The sequence below is a fragment of the Microchirus variegatus genome, assembly GCF_963457635.1.
Source record: "Microchirus variegatus genome assembly, chromosome: 15".
In the NCBI taxonomy this organism is placed as follows: Eukaryota; Metazoa; Chordata; class Actinopteri; order Pleuronectiformes; family Soleidae; genus Microchirus; species Microchirus variegatus.
In genome coordinates, this window is record NC_139816.1 from 12,331,705 (window position 1) to 12,349,915 (window position 18,211).

The following is an 18,211-nucleotide window of genomic DNA, read 5'->3' on the forward strand; positions in this document are numbered from 1 at the left end:
TTTCTCCAAAAATGGTCACATTTTGGAGTCATAGTATAGTATGACATACTACATAGTATAGTATGACGTTTTTGTCAAGTTATAGACCAAAAAAACGTTTTTCAAAAAAAGTGTCAGATTTTGGACGACATAGTATAGTATGTCGTTTTTGTCAAATTTTGGACCCAATTTTTTTTCTCCAAAAATGGTCACATTTTGGAGTCATAGTATAGTATAACATACTACATAGTATAGTATGACGTTTTTGTCAAGTTTTAGACCAAAATAACGTTTTTCAAAAAAATGGTCAGATTTTGGACGACATAGTATTGTATGTTGTTTTTGTCAAATTTTGGACCCAATTTTTTTTCTCCAAAAAAGGTCACATTTTGGAGACATGGTATAGTATGACATACTACATAGTATAGTATGTCGTTTTTGTCAAATTTTGGACCTTTTTTTTTTTCTCCAAAAATGGTCACATTTTGGAGTCATAGTATAGTATAACATACTACATAGTATAGTATGACGTTTTTGTCAAGTTTTAGACCAAAAAAACGTTTTTCAAAAAAATGGTCAGATTTTGGACGACATAGTATAGTATGTCGTTTTTGTCACATTTTGGACCCAATTTTTTTTCTCCAAAAATGGTCACATTTTGGAGTCATAGTATAGTATAACACACTACACAGTATAGTATGACGTTTTTGTCAAATTTTGGATCCAATTTTTTTCTTTAAAAATGGTCACATTTTGGAGTCATAGTATAGTATAACATACTACATAGTATAGTATGACGTTTTTGTCAAGTTTTAGACCAAAAAACGTTTTTCAAAAAAAGTGTCAGATTTTGGACGACATAGTATAGTATGTCGTTTTTGTCAAATTTTGGACCCAATTTTTTTTCTCCAAAAATGGTCACATTTTGGAGTCATAGTATAGTATAACATACTACATAGTATAGTATGACGTTTTTGTCAAGTTTTAGACCAAAAAAACGTTTTTCAAAAAAATGGTCAGATTTTGGACGACATAGTATAGTATGTCGTTTTTGTCAAATTTTGGACCCAATTTTTTTTCTCCAAAAATGGTCACATTTTGGAGTCATAGTATAGTATAACATACTACATAGTATAGTATGACGTTTTTGTCAAGTTTTAGACCAAAATAACGTTTTTCAAAAAAATTGTCAGATTTTGGGCGACATAGTATAGTATGTCGTTTTTGTCAAATTTTGGACCCAATTTTTTCCTCCAAAAATGGTCACATTTTGGAGTCATAGTATAGTATAACATACTACATAGTATAGTATGACGTTTTTGTCAAGTTATAGACCAAAAAAACGTTTTTCAAAAAAAGTGTCAGATTTTGGACGACATAGTATAGTATGTCGTTTTTGTCAAATTTTGGACCCAATTTTTTTTCTCCAAAAAAGGTCACATTTTGGAGTCATAGTATAGTATAACATACTACATAGTATAGTATGACGTTTTTGTCAAGTTTTAGACCAAAAAAACGTTTTTCAAAAAAATGGTCAGATTTTGGACGACATAGTATAGTATGTCGTTTTTGTCACATTTTGGACCCAATTTTTTTTCTCCAAAAAAGGTCACATTTTGGAGTCATAGTATAGTATAACATACTACATAGTATAGTATGACGTTTTTGTCAAGTTATAGACCAAAAAAACGTTTTTCAAAAAATGGTCAGATTTTGGACGACATAGTATAGTATGTCGATTTTGTCAAATTTTGGACCCAATTTTTTTTCTCCAAAAAAGGTCACATTTTGGAGTCATAGTATAGTATAACATACTACATAGTATAGTATGACGTTTTTGTCAAGTTTTAGACCAAAAAAACGTTTTTCAAAAAAATGGTCAGATTTTGGACGACATAGTATAGTATGTCGTTTTTGTCAAATTTTGGACCCAATTTTTTTTCTCCAAAAATGGTCACATTTTGGAGTCATAGTATAGTTTAACACACCACATAGTATAGTATGACGTTTTTGTCAAGTTTTAGACCAAAAAAACGTTTTTCAAAAAAAGTGTCAGATTTTGGACGACATAGTATAGTATGTCGTTTTTGTCAAATTTTGGACCCAATTTTTTTTCTCCAAAAAAGGTCACATTTTGGAGTCATAATATAGTATAACATACTACATAGTATAGTATGACGTTTTTGTCAAGTTTTAGACCAAAAAAACGTTTTTCAAAAAAATGGTCAGATTTTGGACGACAGTATAGTATGTCGTTTTTGTCAAATTTTGGACCCAATTTTTTTTCTCCAAAAATGGTCACATTTTGGAGTCATAGTATAGTATAACATACTACATAGTATAGTATGACGTTTTTGTCAAGTTTTAGACCAAAAAAACGTTTTTCAAAAAAATGGTCAGATTTTGGACGACATAGTATAGTATGTCGTTTTTGTCAAATTTTGGACCCAATTTTTTTTCTCCAAAAACGGTCACATTTTGGAGTCATAGTATAGTATAACATACTACATAGTATAGTATGACGTTTTTGTCAAGTTTTAGACCAAAAAAACGTTTTTCAAAAAAATGGTCAGATTTTGGACGACAGTATAGTATGTCGTTTTTGTCAAATTTTGGACCCAATTTTTTTTCTCAAAAAATGGTCACATTTTGGAGTCATAGTATAGTATAACATACTACATAGTATAGTATGACGTTTTTGTCAAGTTTTAGACCAAAAAAACGTTTTTCAAAAAAGGTGTCAGATTTTGGACGACATAGTATAGTATGTCGTTTTTGTCAAATTTTGGACCCAATTTTTTTCTCCAAAAATGGTCACATTTTGGAGTCATAGTATAGTATAACATACTACATAGTATAGTATGACGTTTTTGTCAAGTTTTAGACCAAAAAAACGTTTTTCAAAAAAAGTGTCAGATTTTGGACGACATAGTATAGTATGTTGTTTTTGTCAAATTTTGGACCCAATTTTTTTTCTCCAAAAATTGTCACATTTTGGAGTCATAGTATAGTATAACATACTACATAGTATAGTATGACGTTTTTGTCAAGTTTTAGACCAAAAAAAGTTTTTCAAAAAAAATGGTCAGATTTTGGACGACATAGTATAGTATGTCGTTTTTGTCAAATTTTGGACCCAATTTTTTTTCTCCAAAAATGGTCACATTTTGGAGTCATAGTATAGTATAACATACTACATAGTATAGTATGACGTTTTTGTCAAGTTATAGACCAAAAAAACGTTTTTCAAAAAAAGTGTCAGATTTTGGACGACATAGTATAGTATGTCGTTTTTGTCAAATTTTGGACCCAATTTTTTTTCTCCAAAAAAGGTCACATTTTGGAGTCATAGTATAGTATAACATACTACATAGTATAGTATGACGTTTTTGTCAAGTTTTAGACCAAAAAAACGTTTTTCAAAAAAATGGTCAGATTTTGGACGACATGGTATAGTATGTCGTTTTTGTCAAATTTTGGACCCAATTTTTTTTCTCCAAAAATGGTCACATTTTGGAGTCATAGTATAGTATAACATACTACATAGTATAGTATGACGTTTTTGTCAAGTTATAGACCAAAAAAACGTTTTTCAAAAAAAGTGTCAGATTTTGGACGACATAGTATAGTATGTCGTTTTTGTCAAATTTTGGACCCAATTTTTTTCTCCAAAAATTGTCACATTTTGGAGTCATAGTATAGTATAACACACTACATGGTATAGTATGACGTTTTTGTCAAGTTTTAGACCAAAAAAACGTTTTTCAAAAAAATGGTCAGATTTTGGACGACATAGTATAGTATGTCGTTTTTGTCAAATTTTGGACCCAATTTTTTTTCTCCAAAAATGGTCACATTTTGGAGTCATAGTATAGTATAACATACTACATAGTATAGTATGACGTTTTTGTCAAGTTTTAGACCAAAAAAACGTTTTTCAAAAAAATGGTCAGATTTTGGATGACATAGTATAGTATGTCGTTTTTGTCAAATTTTGGACCCAATTTTTTTTCTCCAAAAATGGTCACATTTTGGAGTCATAGTATAGTATAACATACTACATAGTATAGTATGACGTTTTTGTCAAGTTATAGACCAAAAAAACGTTTTTCAAAAAAAGTGTCAGATTTTGGACGACATAGTATAGTATGTCGTTTTTGTCAAATTTTGGACCCAATTTTTTTTCTCCAAAAATGGTCACATTTTGGAGACATGGTATAGTATGACATACTACATAGTATAGTATGACGTTTTTGTCAAGATTTGGACCAAAAAAACGTTTTTCAAAAAAATGGTCAGATTTTGGACGACAGTATAGTATGTCGTTTTTGTCAAATTTTGGACCCGATTTTTTTTCTCCAAAAATGGTCACATTTTGGAGTCATAGTATAGTATAACATACTACATAGTATAGTATGACGTTTTTGTCAAATTTTGGACCCAACTTTTTTTTCTCCAAAAATGGTCACATTTTGGAGACATAGTATAGTGTGACGTACTACATAGTATATTATGACGTTCTTGTCAAGTTTTAGACCAAAAAAACGTTTTTCAAAAAAATGGTCAGATTTTGGACAACATAGTATAGTATGTCGTTTTTGTCAAATTTTGGACCCACTTTTCTTTCTCCAAAAATGGTCACATTTTGGAGACATAGTATAGTATGACATACTACATAGTATAGTATGACGTTTTTGTCGAGTTTTAGACCAAAAAAACGTTTTTCAAAAAAATGGTCAGATTTTGGACGACATAGTATAGTATGTCGTTTTTGTCAAATTTTGGACCCAATTTTTTTTCTCCAAAAATGGTCACATTTTGGAGACATGGTATAATATGACATACTACATAGTATAGTATGACGTTTTTGTCAAGTTTTAGACCAAAAAAACATTTTTCAAAAAAATTGTCAGATTTTGGACGACATAGTATAGTATGTCGTTTTTGTCAAATTTTGGACCAAACATCGTCCAAAAATTTTCAAAAACGTCATAGTATAGCATGTTGTCCAACAATGGTCAAAAACGTCATAGTATAATATGTCGTCCAAAAATGGTCAAAAACGTCAAAGTATAGTATGTCCTCCAGAAATGGTCAAAAACGTCATAGTATAGTGTGTCTTCCAACAATGGTCAAAAACGTCATAGTATAGTATGTCGTCCAAAAATTGTCAAAAACGTCAGTATAGTATGTCTTTCAAAAATGGTCAAAGACGTCATAGAATAGTATGTCGTTCAAAAATGGTCAAAAACGTCAGTATAGTATGTCTTTCAAAAATGGTCAGAATTGGTCAAAAACGTCATAGTATAGTATGTCGTCCAAAAATTGTCAAAAACGTCATAGTATGTCGTCCAAAAATGGTCAAAATTGGTCAAAAACGTCATAGTATAGTATGTCGTCCAAAAATGGTCAAAAACATCATCGTATAGTATGTCGTCCAAAATTGGTCAAAAACGTCATAGTATAGTATGTCGTCCAAAAATGGTCAAAAACGTCAAAGTATAGTATGTCCTCCAGAAATGGTCAAAAACGTCATAGTATAGTATGTCGTCCAAAAATTGTCAAAAACGTCAGTATAGTATGTCTTTCAAAAATGGTCAAAAACGTCATAGAATAGTATGTCGTTCAAAAATGGTCAAAAACGTCAGTATAGTATGTCGTCCAAAAATTGTCAAAAACGTCAGTATAGTATGTCTTTCAAAAATGGTCAGAATTGGTCAAAAACGTCATAGTATAGTATGTCGTCCAAAAATGGTCAAAAACGTCATAGTATGTCGTCCAAAAATGGTCAAAATTGGTCAAAAACGTCATAGTATAGTATGTCGTCCAAAAATGGTCAAAAACATCATCGTATAGTATGTCGTCCAAAATTGGTCAAAAACGTCATAGTATAGTATGTCATCCAAAATTGGTCAAAAAAGACATAGTATAGTATATCGTCCAAAAATGGTCAAAATTGGTCAAAAATGTCAGTGTAACATGTCGCCCACAAATGGTCAACAACAACATACTATAGCATCATCCAAGATGACCAAAAAGTCATTGTATAGTATGTCTTCCGAAATTCGACAAAACTCATACATCAGTATGTCGTCTACCACGACTTTCTGGTCAAATTTTATAGTATGTCGTCCAAAATAAGGAGTTCAGGATGTCTCAAAAATGTTACGGTGTATTAGGTCTTCAAAAACTGCCCAAATATAAACTGTCAAAAATTGTAGAAACGAACCAGATGCACCACGCCATGAATTCCTGGTGCATTTGGCACTTTTGTCTTGTTCTTTGTAAGACTTGAACCTGTAACATCAGAACTGCACAGCAGTGTCCTGTGTCCTCAGTGTCCCACTGAGCTTCCTGCTCTGACAGTTTCTTCCTGTTTTCACCAAGCTTTTGACTGTTTACATTCAAGAATAAGATTTAAAGAAACCATTTTTTAACGGTTTCTTTTTTCACAACTCTGTCATGAGTTAGTTCATAAATATGATAATAAACTTCATTTACTTTGTCAATATTTACTTGTATAAGATAACCTATGAATATGCAATTTGAGGTTCTCCAAGTCACGATAATTGAATGTTTTTTTCCTCTACCACAAAAGAAAAAAAACAAAACAAGACTCTCTAATATTCATTTTAAACAATGTGGCACATTTTATTTATCATTTATTGTTTGCACTTAATATTCCTAATTTTTAAACCCCCACCCCCACCCCCTTCCTTTCATCAACAGTAAATGAACACATCATATAATTTTGTTTTAACATGAGCCCGAGGTAAAAGGACCTTCTTTGAAACATGGCATCAAAACTTCACAGTTAAGGCTCAATCCAGTGTCAACACGACTGTTCACATGAATCTGACCCGTGACTCGCACGGCAGACAAAATTTAAAAACTAGGATGTCGTCACATGGTCAATAAAACAGAGCTGCAACACTTACTTGATACAAAGCAGTTTGAGTTTCTATCATTTCAGCTTCTCTGGTTTCTATCTTTGTTCCCCTACGACAGTAAACAGAAGATCTTTGGTTTGTGGACACATTTGAGGACATTGGGAAACAAAAATCCATGTTTTGTGTGCGTGTGTGTGGTTTTTTTTTGTTTATACATACATTTTCTCATGTTTTACAGATCAAAAAATGAATAGCTTCATCAAGAAAATAATAATAAAACAGATGAATCAGGTCATGACAATAAATCGTGAGTTACAGATGTGAGTTGCTGAAGGAAACGGTCACATTTTGCTTCAACACGTGTAGGAACCTGGAGTGCTAAAGTCAGTGCAGTTTAATCATCAACTTTTCAACCAAGGATTTTATATTAGACAATAGTTCAGTAGGTCTGACAAACATAATACTCACTGGCCTTAACACAATCATTTCTTTGTCCACTAGAGGGCCCTAAACACCCAGTAACTGAATTATAAACATCAGTTTACTCATGTTTTTTTGTTTGTGGTTTTTTATTTTTTAAAAACGGGATCCTTGTTTTTCATGCTTGTAGCACTACTCCTTTATTATTATTTTTTTAAACTTTAAACTCTAGACAATTAGTTAACTACTATGTACATCTGATGACCATTAAAAATGGAGAAGCCATTACGACACTAAGCCAATATGATGCATCCTTATGATGTTGCAATAGATATAGTAATACTAGAATATGCTACAAATTACTTTATTTAAACATTTTAAACGGGATTCAGATTTGTTGTTAAAACAGCTTTTTCTTTTTTTTAAAACTTCCTCACATCTTTAGGACATACAGTAGCTTCAGCACATGGTCAGAGGCGACACACCACTCTGGTACATTCTCCTGTTTGCCGTTTGACTTATAAAGTATAATGAAGTGCCGCTCAATGAGAAGCCTTATTAAATTTAAAATGATCGTGTCGTTATACACTGTGCTATCGGTGCTCGTTGGCTTTAAGCTACACGGTTACTTTGCCGAGGTGAGAATCTTTGACCACCAGGTGCAGTAACTGGAAAAGCTAAAAGAGAAACAAAGCTGACTGGCTTTTTCGACAGCTAGCATTTACCCTGGTTACTAGCTCTGTATACTGGACTGGCCCAGGCAGCCTGAGAGGCACTGTTCAGTAAAGAAACATGATGTGAAGAAAAGAAAAATGGAGAGAGGTGAGAAGGTTTAAAAAAAAAAATCCCATTCAAAAATCCCATTCATTTCTGAAATACGTGTTAACCAGACAGAGCTGAGGTCTCAAATAGAAGAGAGAGATATGTTCGCAGACTGTAAATAAAAGTGCAATCTGAATGGGATGACGACAGGGTGGATGTGTGAGCTGATCATAGGAGGAGAAGAAGAAGAGAGGTATAGGTGTAGAATACAGAGGGAGCTATACAGAATTGACAAGAGAGGAACTGTACACTGGATCTTGCATAGTACAGGTTTGTCTGTTGTGCTTTAGACGCCGTCGATCGCGACTCGTTTGTCTGTACGGAGATTTTAATGCCTTTGCCATTTTTTTTTTTTAAGGGTAGCACCATGTGATGTCTTTACATCGTCCGATCCTTTACGAGTAGAGAGGTGTGACCTTCTATGAGACGCTCGCGCGTGTGTGGGGCCGCGGCTGATGAAACGTCGGTCCTTTTCCTGTTCTTATAAACTACAATGAGCAGCCCTTTGGCGTGTGGTGGGCGGGGGGTGTACCTATGTCCATCTCTGCCTCTCAGTCCCACAGCAGCGCTTGAGCGGCGGCCTCGAGTCTGACTGGTGTGAAGCAGAGCAGAGACACAAAAAGGCACATGCCACAATGAGCCCCCCCGCCCCCCTGCTGCAGGGAGGCTTTGGCGTGCTCTCAGACATGGGCGGAGCCTCTGTGGTGGTGTGGCAACAGGATGGGCGGGGTTATTGCTTTGAGGGCATTGCCGGGGCAACTGAGGCTGCTGTGGTGGCGGTTGAGCAGCAGCGCGGCAGGCGGATCGGCCCGGGGCGGGATGAACACAGGGCAAGAGCGGGTGCGGGCGTGGCTCTTGTGGCCCCCGACGTGGCAGATGAGCTCGCTGACGGTGCCCAGCGGAGGCAGGTGCTGGCGCCAGCGCTCGGCGCGCTCCTCCTTGTGCTTGATCGAGTACCAGGTGAGGAAGATGAAGATGAAGCCCACGAACTTGAGGCTGGCGGCAAGGCCAAAGTAGACGAAGCGGAAAGAGGTGACGTCGTACTCCCAGCAGGAGCCGTGGACGCCGCAGTCCTGTTGCCACAGCATGCAGGTGGTGTCGATCACGGCGCCGAAGTAGATGGGTGTGGGGATGTAGGCTGCAGACGGGCAGAGTGGACGGTTTAATAAAGTAATATTACACTTATTTTTTAGTACAGCTTGTTCTAGCATTGTTCTTATTATCATGTATTTTAAGTCTCAATTAATGGAGCACAGAGAACTTTATCAAACTTCATTTCATCAGATCGAACATAAATGTCACTCTTTTTACTTTGTTTCATAGAGTTTTAATTTCACAACTTGTGTTATTCACGTCTGGAAGATATTAGTTAAAAACTCCAGACTCCAGATTTCATACAAAATTCACTATAAAGTGAAAAATGTTAAGGTAAAACCCTGAAAATGCACTTTGTAAACCAGCCTTCTATGATGCATGTTGCTGAATTTCTTAATTCCATAAATTAAAAAAATTGAGCGTTACGTGTAAATAAAAGGTTTTTTAAGTTTTTTTAAAGGAGTTTTTCATGACAACAATGTTTGGTTTTGCCATATATAAAAAAGTCCAGACATTTCAGAAACTGACAGCAACGCAGTCACAGTCTGTTAAACATTGTATTACATAGTACAGTATGTACTTTCAGTAGTAGGATTCAGGTGTAATATGTAATATGCGGAGCACCACTAGATGGCAGCATTGAGCTTCGTGCAGATCATAGGCAGATTAGATTCCCTCACATTAATTGCAGTTGCAATCTTGATTTGAACTCTAAATCTAAATATGAAAAAGATCTTGGAATTATTTTTGATTCACCAAAAAAAAAAAAAAACTAATGAGCAAGTAATAAAAATTGTCTATCACAAATATTACAGAGCTGATGTTTGAATTGCTTCAGATTATACGCTGTTAAGTGTAATATAATGAATTTATAACAACGGGAACACAGCTCACATTGCTTTACGAAAAAGTAACATGACAGGTTTGTGTTCATGCAGCTGTGCCAAGCAGCTGAGAGGCATGTTAGGACAGTGCAGCGGTTAATAACCTGCAGCGAGAACTAAAAGTTCACAGAGGTCCGTGCAGAAACGTTCATGTTCTCTTCATGTGAAATTGCAGCGTGTCAAAGACAATAACCGAGGGAACAAACACAGGACGACACCGAGCTGAAAAGTGAAGCCGGGAGACGAGACTGACTGCACGGTCGGTCACACGTTGTGCCAAATGCGCCGACCTGCGCAAGCTCATTTCCAGAACCACGACTGATAAATTAATTGCCAATTTCTTACACTAAATCTGTCAATCTTCATTTATATTTTACAATATCAATTCGTAAAATCCTTAGATCTTCTTTTAATATATGAAAATTCCTGTATCCTCTGCATAGACGACAGTGGGCAAACCGACAGGAACTTACCGAGAGTTCGGAGCAAGACGAACTGCATCCCAAGAGCGAAAGGCCTCTCTTGCTCATCAACAGACCTGAGAAAATAGAAAGTTGGCAACATTATCAAACACTATCCCCAATTTAAAATGTGCGAGACTAAAAGAAAAAAACCAAGAAAAAACCCCACATAATACAGTCTAAACAGTTGTCCCTCACCTGAGAGTGACGATAATGGCGGAGGGCTGAGCACAGGCAGTGATGAGGGTGACGATGAAGAGGAAGATAAGGAAAGGGATGAGCGTGTTGCAGGTGCGGTCGCATTTCCCCGACACGGCGTAGCCGTTCTCGTTCAGGTAGGTTTTCACGATGACCAGCTGCAGCTGGTTGACCTGGTTGCCAGAGGACGGAGTGATGACCTGTCTGCTCTGCACGCAGCCGCACTCGGTGTAGTTACGAATCTGTGGTCAAAAACAACAACATGAGGAAATCCTACTTTGTACTCGCTTTGAAGACTTGAAGCCAAAGGCCCTAAAAGTCAACAGTGAAATCAGACGCAGACAGACTGGGTGGCACCGGACATGTGTCGCAATTTGTGATCTGAACAAAGAATGTGGACTTTTTCTTTCCTTGAGTTGTTATAATTTCCTGACCGAAACTTCCTGTACTTTGAAAGCTATGATGAGGAGAACATGCAGACAACACGTCTTTGTTTCCTTCTCTGAAAACATTAATCATCATCATCATCATCATCGCAAATTGCTTTGTTGTATTTATTAAACCGACAGAAGAACAAAAGTGTGTCCTCACCCCAGTGCTGTCATTGCCCACAGTGCTACATCCAGCCAGGCAGGGATTGAAGTAGGTGATGCCGTCCGAGCCACAGACGGGCGCATACTCGTGGATTCTGCAGCCGCAGTTCACGTTGCAGCTGCCCGTCAGGTTCCTGTGGGTCATCGTCAAGGTCGGACTGCACACGACGAGAACAAGAGGGCGTGAATATATATGTATATGTATAAGTGATTACAACAATACAATTTGAAACAACGCAATAGTTTCAATTATGGTTCTATGCTATTTTAAGTCAGTCGTCATCTCTGCAACAAGAGTAAAATAGTTGATATTTTGATGATATCTCATGTGGCAGTGCTCTCATTTTAAATAAATATCAAATTGAAGCTTGGCTTAAAAAGGTTATACTGCAAATAAAAGTTGCTGTATACCATTTGTCTTCATTTCATCTGAGAGACTTCATGTGTCCATGTTTTTATAGTCTTTCAAAATCTATTGGATCATATTTTTGTTTTTCTTCTCCATTTTACTCACACTTACTCAGGATGTATTTTCACAGAGATGTTATACTAAGAGGTAGAGGCCTTGGGCATTCTTCCATCTATAGCAGGGTTTCTCACTCATGGTCCTGTGGAGCCACTGTCCTGCATGTCTTAGGTGTTTCCCTGCTCCAACACATCTGATATATATATATATATATATATATATATATATAAATACATGGGTTTATTATTATACCATTTGAATCAGGTGTGTTTGAGCAGGGAAACGCCTAAATCACCCAGGACAGTGACTCCCCCAGAAGTGTTTATTTTTCTAAACAATAGCTTACATTATTTACTATCTTTATCAAGGGGCCATGGCCATGGCCATGGGGCCATGCTGGAACACAAAGCACATCATATAAGAGTTTAAACTTCTCATAAAAAGTCAAACTCCCTGCTGCAACGAGGATAATACTTCTTGTCCCCACTTCCCTTCTCTGCATGGCATCAATCCACAAAATTTAGTTTCAGCAGAAAAAAAAGGACATAGGTAGTCATTAAAAAGTAAGAAAATGCTGTGTATATCATTTGGAAAGTAAAAAAGAAAAAACGTGTAGTGCAACGCTGCGGAAACTATAGGACACCAATCTTCCCTGCTTAGTCTACTGCCACGTTGTCGTCTTGTTATTAATCTGTCACACGCAAACCTTTTTAATTACTTTTGATGAGACATGAAGATGGAGGGACAGGGACGACACAGCTACGGCGGCACCACAGGCAGCGTGGGAACAGATGCTCTCAGCAAAACAAAAACTACGACTTTAACCTTAACCCCGGGGGGCAGTGAAGCGAAACGTGACGTGGGTTTTCTTTAGGAAAAGCCTCGCGCCGAGCCCCACGGAAGAGCCGGAGACAAACGCTAACAACAACAGCACCGTGTGATGCCGACACACACCACTCGCATAACACAAGACCATAAAATGATACTCATCCACGTTTTTATGTCGGTTGTTACAGGGGAAGCATATTTGTGTTTGTGAGCACATTTTGGGAAATTGTGGACATATCAGTGTCCTCACTATGAATGCTAAACAAGTGTCTATATCTGTGTAAGGAATAGAAAGAGGGAGAGAAGCATTAGCCTCACTAGGGTTTGAAGGCTCACTGCACTGATTGCCCACATCCTTTACCAGGCTAAACCCCGGCCCTTGCTGAACACTCTCTCATTTGAAAGCATACAGAGACAAGAGAGCGAGAGCCTTACTGTGCTTCAGTGCTGACCACAATGAACAGGGAAATTTCCAGCCAAATTTTCTGCTTTTGCAAATACTTAATATGTAATATCTTGCAGTGATTTCAGTGCAGTCATTTTGGTGTTTGACATGCCCCTTTGTCTCCTGCCTGTCAGTGTGGGGACAGCCACGTCTGGATTAGACTGTGTGAGTACAGACACTGGGCTAAACATTCCTCATGTGGATGCTTTCCAGTGACTGGTGACCGGTGCTGTTCATAATGAGGAGCCCCACAGGCTCACACGGTCTCGTTGACCCCTCCATAAACGGCGGCTCAGACAAAGAGAACAGTTACTAATGGGTCAGCTACCGGACTTTAAAGGACAAGCCGACTATTTGGCAAATAATCGCTCTGATTTGCTCCGCGATGTGAAAAGTAAACTTCGCAGAGGTTCGGCGGTTTTGCCCTCAAGTGTTGAGTGACAGGATGTGGATGATGCATGTTTTCTGCATTCAGTGTGCACAGGGAGTTACCACACAGTTCCTGTTCATACTAAAATGAACGTGTTGCACACAATACATACGCAATCTTATATTGGAGAAAATTGGTCCATTTGTATATATGGGGGTAGTGGTGGACCATAAACTCCCTGGTTATCATGTCCTTTCACCAAAACAAGATTACGCCACCAACTGGACTGCAAAGTGTTTTGCTGCATGCAGCTGATGTACACATTCTAGAGCTGTCAATAGATTAAAATAAATGTGACTAAATTAATGAGAACTACACATAGAACTATGTGATTTCAAAAAGCCTATAAACTCAATCCCATTAAGTGCCAACCAGGTCGTCTTAAAATCAAGGCCAACATGGATGACTGCCATCCTGTATGCAACATGGACATGTGTTAACATCACAACAACAAACAAATCCACCTGAGAACATCCTTAGAAACTTAAGACATTCACATTTTGTCTTGATGAAGTGAGAGGGGGAGAGAGAGAATGAAATCACTATCAGATATAAATAATTTTATTGCGTTAATCTTGGCTGTATTCATCGCAACAATTAACGCGTTATCTTTGTCAGTCACAGACTTCTGTGGACTGTTGAAATATGAATCCCACCTCATACAGACTAGCGCCAAGGTCCATCATCATGTCATTTTACAGTCTCACTGAAAACTTTGAAAATAATTTATGTTGTTCAAAATAAAATGAGGTTATACTGTTGAAGTCTATGTATAATTTGTAATCACAGTTCACAGAGTCTGCAGCATCACCCAAGGTCACTCTGTTCCGAGTGCCTTCCAAGTGTGTTCCTTCCTAAACGTGCGTGCCAACAGACGCCCCTCGCCATATTTCTGTCCGCGGGCCTGACACGTCACATGAGTGTCAACTCCCTGCAGCCGGGGCTGCTGATGTGGTGTCGAGCAGTCGCGTCAGAAATAGAGGTGGCAGTGATTCACCGGAGCCACGGGAGCAGACGTCAGTGTTGCTAATTAATCCTTCGCACTCCAACACAACATATGAGGATGATGATGAGCGCAGTGACAGTTTTCGCCACCCCCCTCCTCCCACTGTTGTTTCGGATACGACTTCAAATGCAGTATAAAAGTCCTATTGTTGTGTATAGTCACCTACCCAGACTAAATGCTAATGTAAAATGCAGTCATTCATGTTTGCTCACACCGGATCTCGATTTTACTGCACAATAATATAAAAAACCACCAAAGCGTGAAGAGCTACTGGCCAATTTTTTACAAGAGTGGTATGACTTGTCGAACTAATTACTTTGGTTATAAGTGGTGATGAGTCAGGGTTTTTGTCGAGTACCTCCTTATTCCTGTCAGCAGACCACACTTCCCCCCCCCCCCTACTGCAATGCTCTCAAATGCAATAACAGCCTTGTATTATAGTTTCTGTGGCGATTTATATGCATTACAATGAAGCTGGACAATGTAGGGGAAAATATCTACTTGCAATTTTGCTGTCACATATCGTAACCCACAATTTACAATTTGATTTGTTTTATACTTATTTATACATTTTGCTTCAGTTCAGTAGGTATTAAAGCGCAAGGAATCTGCTGAGGTTATTATTTACTGTGTTGATTGAAAACACGAAGAATCGTAAGAATTCGAGAAACCATTAAAATATAATATGTAAGAATGTGGCCAAAAACGGTTACTACATTCAAATTCAAAATACCTTAAGATCTTTTAGGTTTAGTTTTCTGACGTAACTGGCAACCTTAGCAGCTAAGACTCTACTGACTGCAATGATTGGTAGATGGCGGTAGGAGGCGCCACATGCCAAAACATGATTTCAAAAAATAAACATGATTTGCAGTCTGCTAAATATTTTTTTTATGCAAATATTTTGGCTGTACTGTTGTTGTTGGTGAGTTCAGTATGTTTTCATTATTCCTGAGTCTCTGTGACATATTAGGAGGATTTTATGGCCAGTTGCTTTAGATTTATTACATAATGCACCTTTAAAATATGAACTACTGATGGAAAAATATGACTTACACAATACATGTATTGAATGTTTTCATCCGGCAACAGAACTAAAGCAATCATTACGAAAACTGTAATATTTATATCACTATTGTCTAATTTCTGTTAATCAGGATTCATTGGGTTTAAGAAGTTTGAGACTTTGAGAATTCAGAGTTTGTGAATTGGTCGCTACATCATCTACATCAGTGGTGAGTGTCATGGATAATTATTAAAAAACAGGAGACAGGAAAATGGATGAAGATGTCCAAGCACAAAGTCCAAAGCTCGGTCAGATTTAAACTTTAAGTCACCACACATACTGACCTGTCCAGAGTCATCTGGCTCTGGTTTCATATATTTTTTAAACATTAATTCCTGTTTCATGATCTGTTCCTGCCGTTACATTTGCTCTTACCCGGTGGTGTAAGGAATGTTGATGCCTCCTAGATTGATGCTCTCGCAGCCCACGATGAAGAGCGTGGAAAAGCAGAGCAGCGACACGCCGCTGCAGATCATCGCCAGCTTGGCCGATTCCCTGGCACCGAGCTTCAGCTTTTTGATGATGTAACCCCCCAGCACGATGCCCACCCCGGCGCTGGGTACAATAATCACACCTGCGATAGAGAGAGAAAAAGTGGGGGAAGAATTTCACAAGAATTTTCACAAGTGTTGCAAACAGAACAGAAATAGAAAAAGGCATTGGAATCATGACAGAATTAATTACTGTAAGGCACGACTGAAGACGCACGGCATTCCAATTAGTGTAGTAACATGAATAATGATAGTGTTATGCTTTTTATGTTAAAGATTGTTCAGTGTCTTGTGCGATGAAAACAAGACATGTTAATGTCAACGTGGAAAAACCACACGAAACCAGGGATAATTAGCTTCAGTATCAGAGTGATCGGGCTTCACTGGAGCCACCAGTGAGTCATTTCAGGCCGTGGGTATCGCAGGGCCACGTGCTTTCAGTCCACTTGAGCTAATTGACAACGTGAAGAAAGGCAAAGCTGGCTGCGGGCAGGAACGGAGTGGCAGGCTGCACATGGTAGCCCACGAACCCAGCTACAGGCACTTATGACTGGGAAACAGGCAAGATGAGGTCAGCCGGCTGCAGGGGAGAGTTGTCAAAGACTGAGGAACAACAGAGATGTGTGTGTGTGTGTGTGTGTGTGTGTGTGTGTGTGTGTGTGTGTGTGTGTGTGTGTGTGTGTGTGTGTGTGTGTGTGTGTGTGTGTAACACAGATCAAGAGAAAGACAGAGGGAGGGCAACAGTTACAGACAGAAAAAAAGTGTCTCTTTGAGCCTGTGCAGTGGAAGCTGGGCAGTATAACATTATCCTGTCAGTGCATTTTTCTGAGCTGGTTCTTTCTGAAGGATTTGCCATAGGCCACCATTAAATATGTTGTTTAAGCAATGTAATAATGACCAATCTTTTGGAATATATAAAGAAAATATAGCAAAAAAAACAAAACAAAGAAACTTCTACAGGTTAAAGGGTCGAGTATTTAGTGTGATTGACCCTTTCACTAGAACAGTAGTACAACCCTGACTCTAAAACCTGGAGTGGAACCCTTATTTTATTGGTAAAACCTGTGTCTGCTCACCAACAGCATATAAGAACAATGTTCAGTCACGTCAATCCAATCCAAATGGCAATGACCAAAGACTACAAGATTTAAACAAATCTTATCTGGATTGAAAGCGATGCATGATGTAATTACTTCTTTCATATTAATCTGATAAGAGCATATCTGTGCGTTTGCCTGCAGTAAACAATATTTGCGTGGCTATCAGCTGCATTTTGTTACAGCACAGGCACGGAGAGGAAACAAAGGGGGTAAAAAATAATGACATAAGAAAGTGCCTTGTTAAAAAGGAGCAGTGGCTGAGATGAGCAGAGCTGCTAAAAGACAGAAGCAGGCAGCGAGTACAAACAGCAGCGGCGACGGGAGGCGTGTGATATGTTACAGTGTTATTTCTGTATCTAATGAGGATGTGGCAGTGGCAGCTCTTTAACAGGGAATGATACACACACACACACAACAAGATAGTCATTTGGGAGATTATTTTCATTTTAATCGGTTATATTTGGTGTTGTTTTTATAGTTTATGCCTGTCTGTTTCACATCTTTGAATAATTATGAAAAAAGCACATGAAAACAGTAGTTTTCATTAATTTATAATCAAAATTACTTGATTATATAAGATTTTTGTTATCTTTCAATGAGCCCTTTATATATTATAGTTGGAGTGGGCCCTCTTCCATGGAGTCCACCATGTTGTGCCACAAGTACAGTAGCCAAGAGAGGACAAATTAAACACAGACTCTACTCTGGAGAGGCCATTTCTTGTTGTGCTCACATGTGCCACTGCAGATTGTCATATACACTTCTGGTGTGTGAAGCTATGTAAAAACCAATAACCAAATAATTTTAACACAAAAGTTTGAAGAATGGCATTGACAACCAAACTTCAAACAACAACTCAACTGGCCTGACCAACGAATGTCACATTTTATTTCAAAAATTTAAAAAAATTGTAAGTCTCATCATCCAGTCAGTCAATCTTTTTTTTTTTTTTTTCTTTCCAAACAACATCACATCACCCAGCAGTTTGGCATCATCTGGGTAGCCATGGCAACCACACCACCCATTTACCCTTACCC

General features: G+C 37.7%; 1 protein-coding gene across 1 annotated transcript in view; it reads right to left on the reverse strand.

Moving 5' to 3' along the window:
* Positions 1 to 8,791: 8,791 nt before the first annotated feature.
* slco5a1 (solute carrier organic anion transporter family member 5A1) overlaps positions 8,792 to 18,211 on the reverse strand; it is a gene marked incomplete at both ends in the record, with an annotated part of 34,628 nt that continues 25,208 nt past the window's right edge. Inside the window, 5 exons of the mRNA XM_083901993.1 lie at positions 8,792 to 9,249; positions 10,564 to 10,628; positions 10,750 to 10,991; positions 11,341 to 11,500; positions 15,959 to 16,157. Of these exons, the coding sequence (XP_083758119.1) occupies positions 8,792 to 9,249; positions 10,564 to 10,628; positions 10,750 to 10,991; positions 11,341 to 11,500; positions 15,959 to 16,157 (1,124 nt within the window). The remainder of the gene's footprint in view (positions 9,250 to 10,563; positions 10,629 to 10,749; positions 10,992 to 11,340; positions 11,501 to 15,958; positions 16,158 to 18,211) is intronic.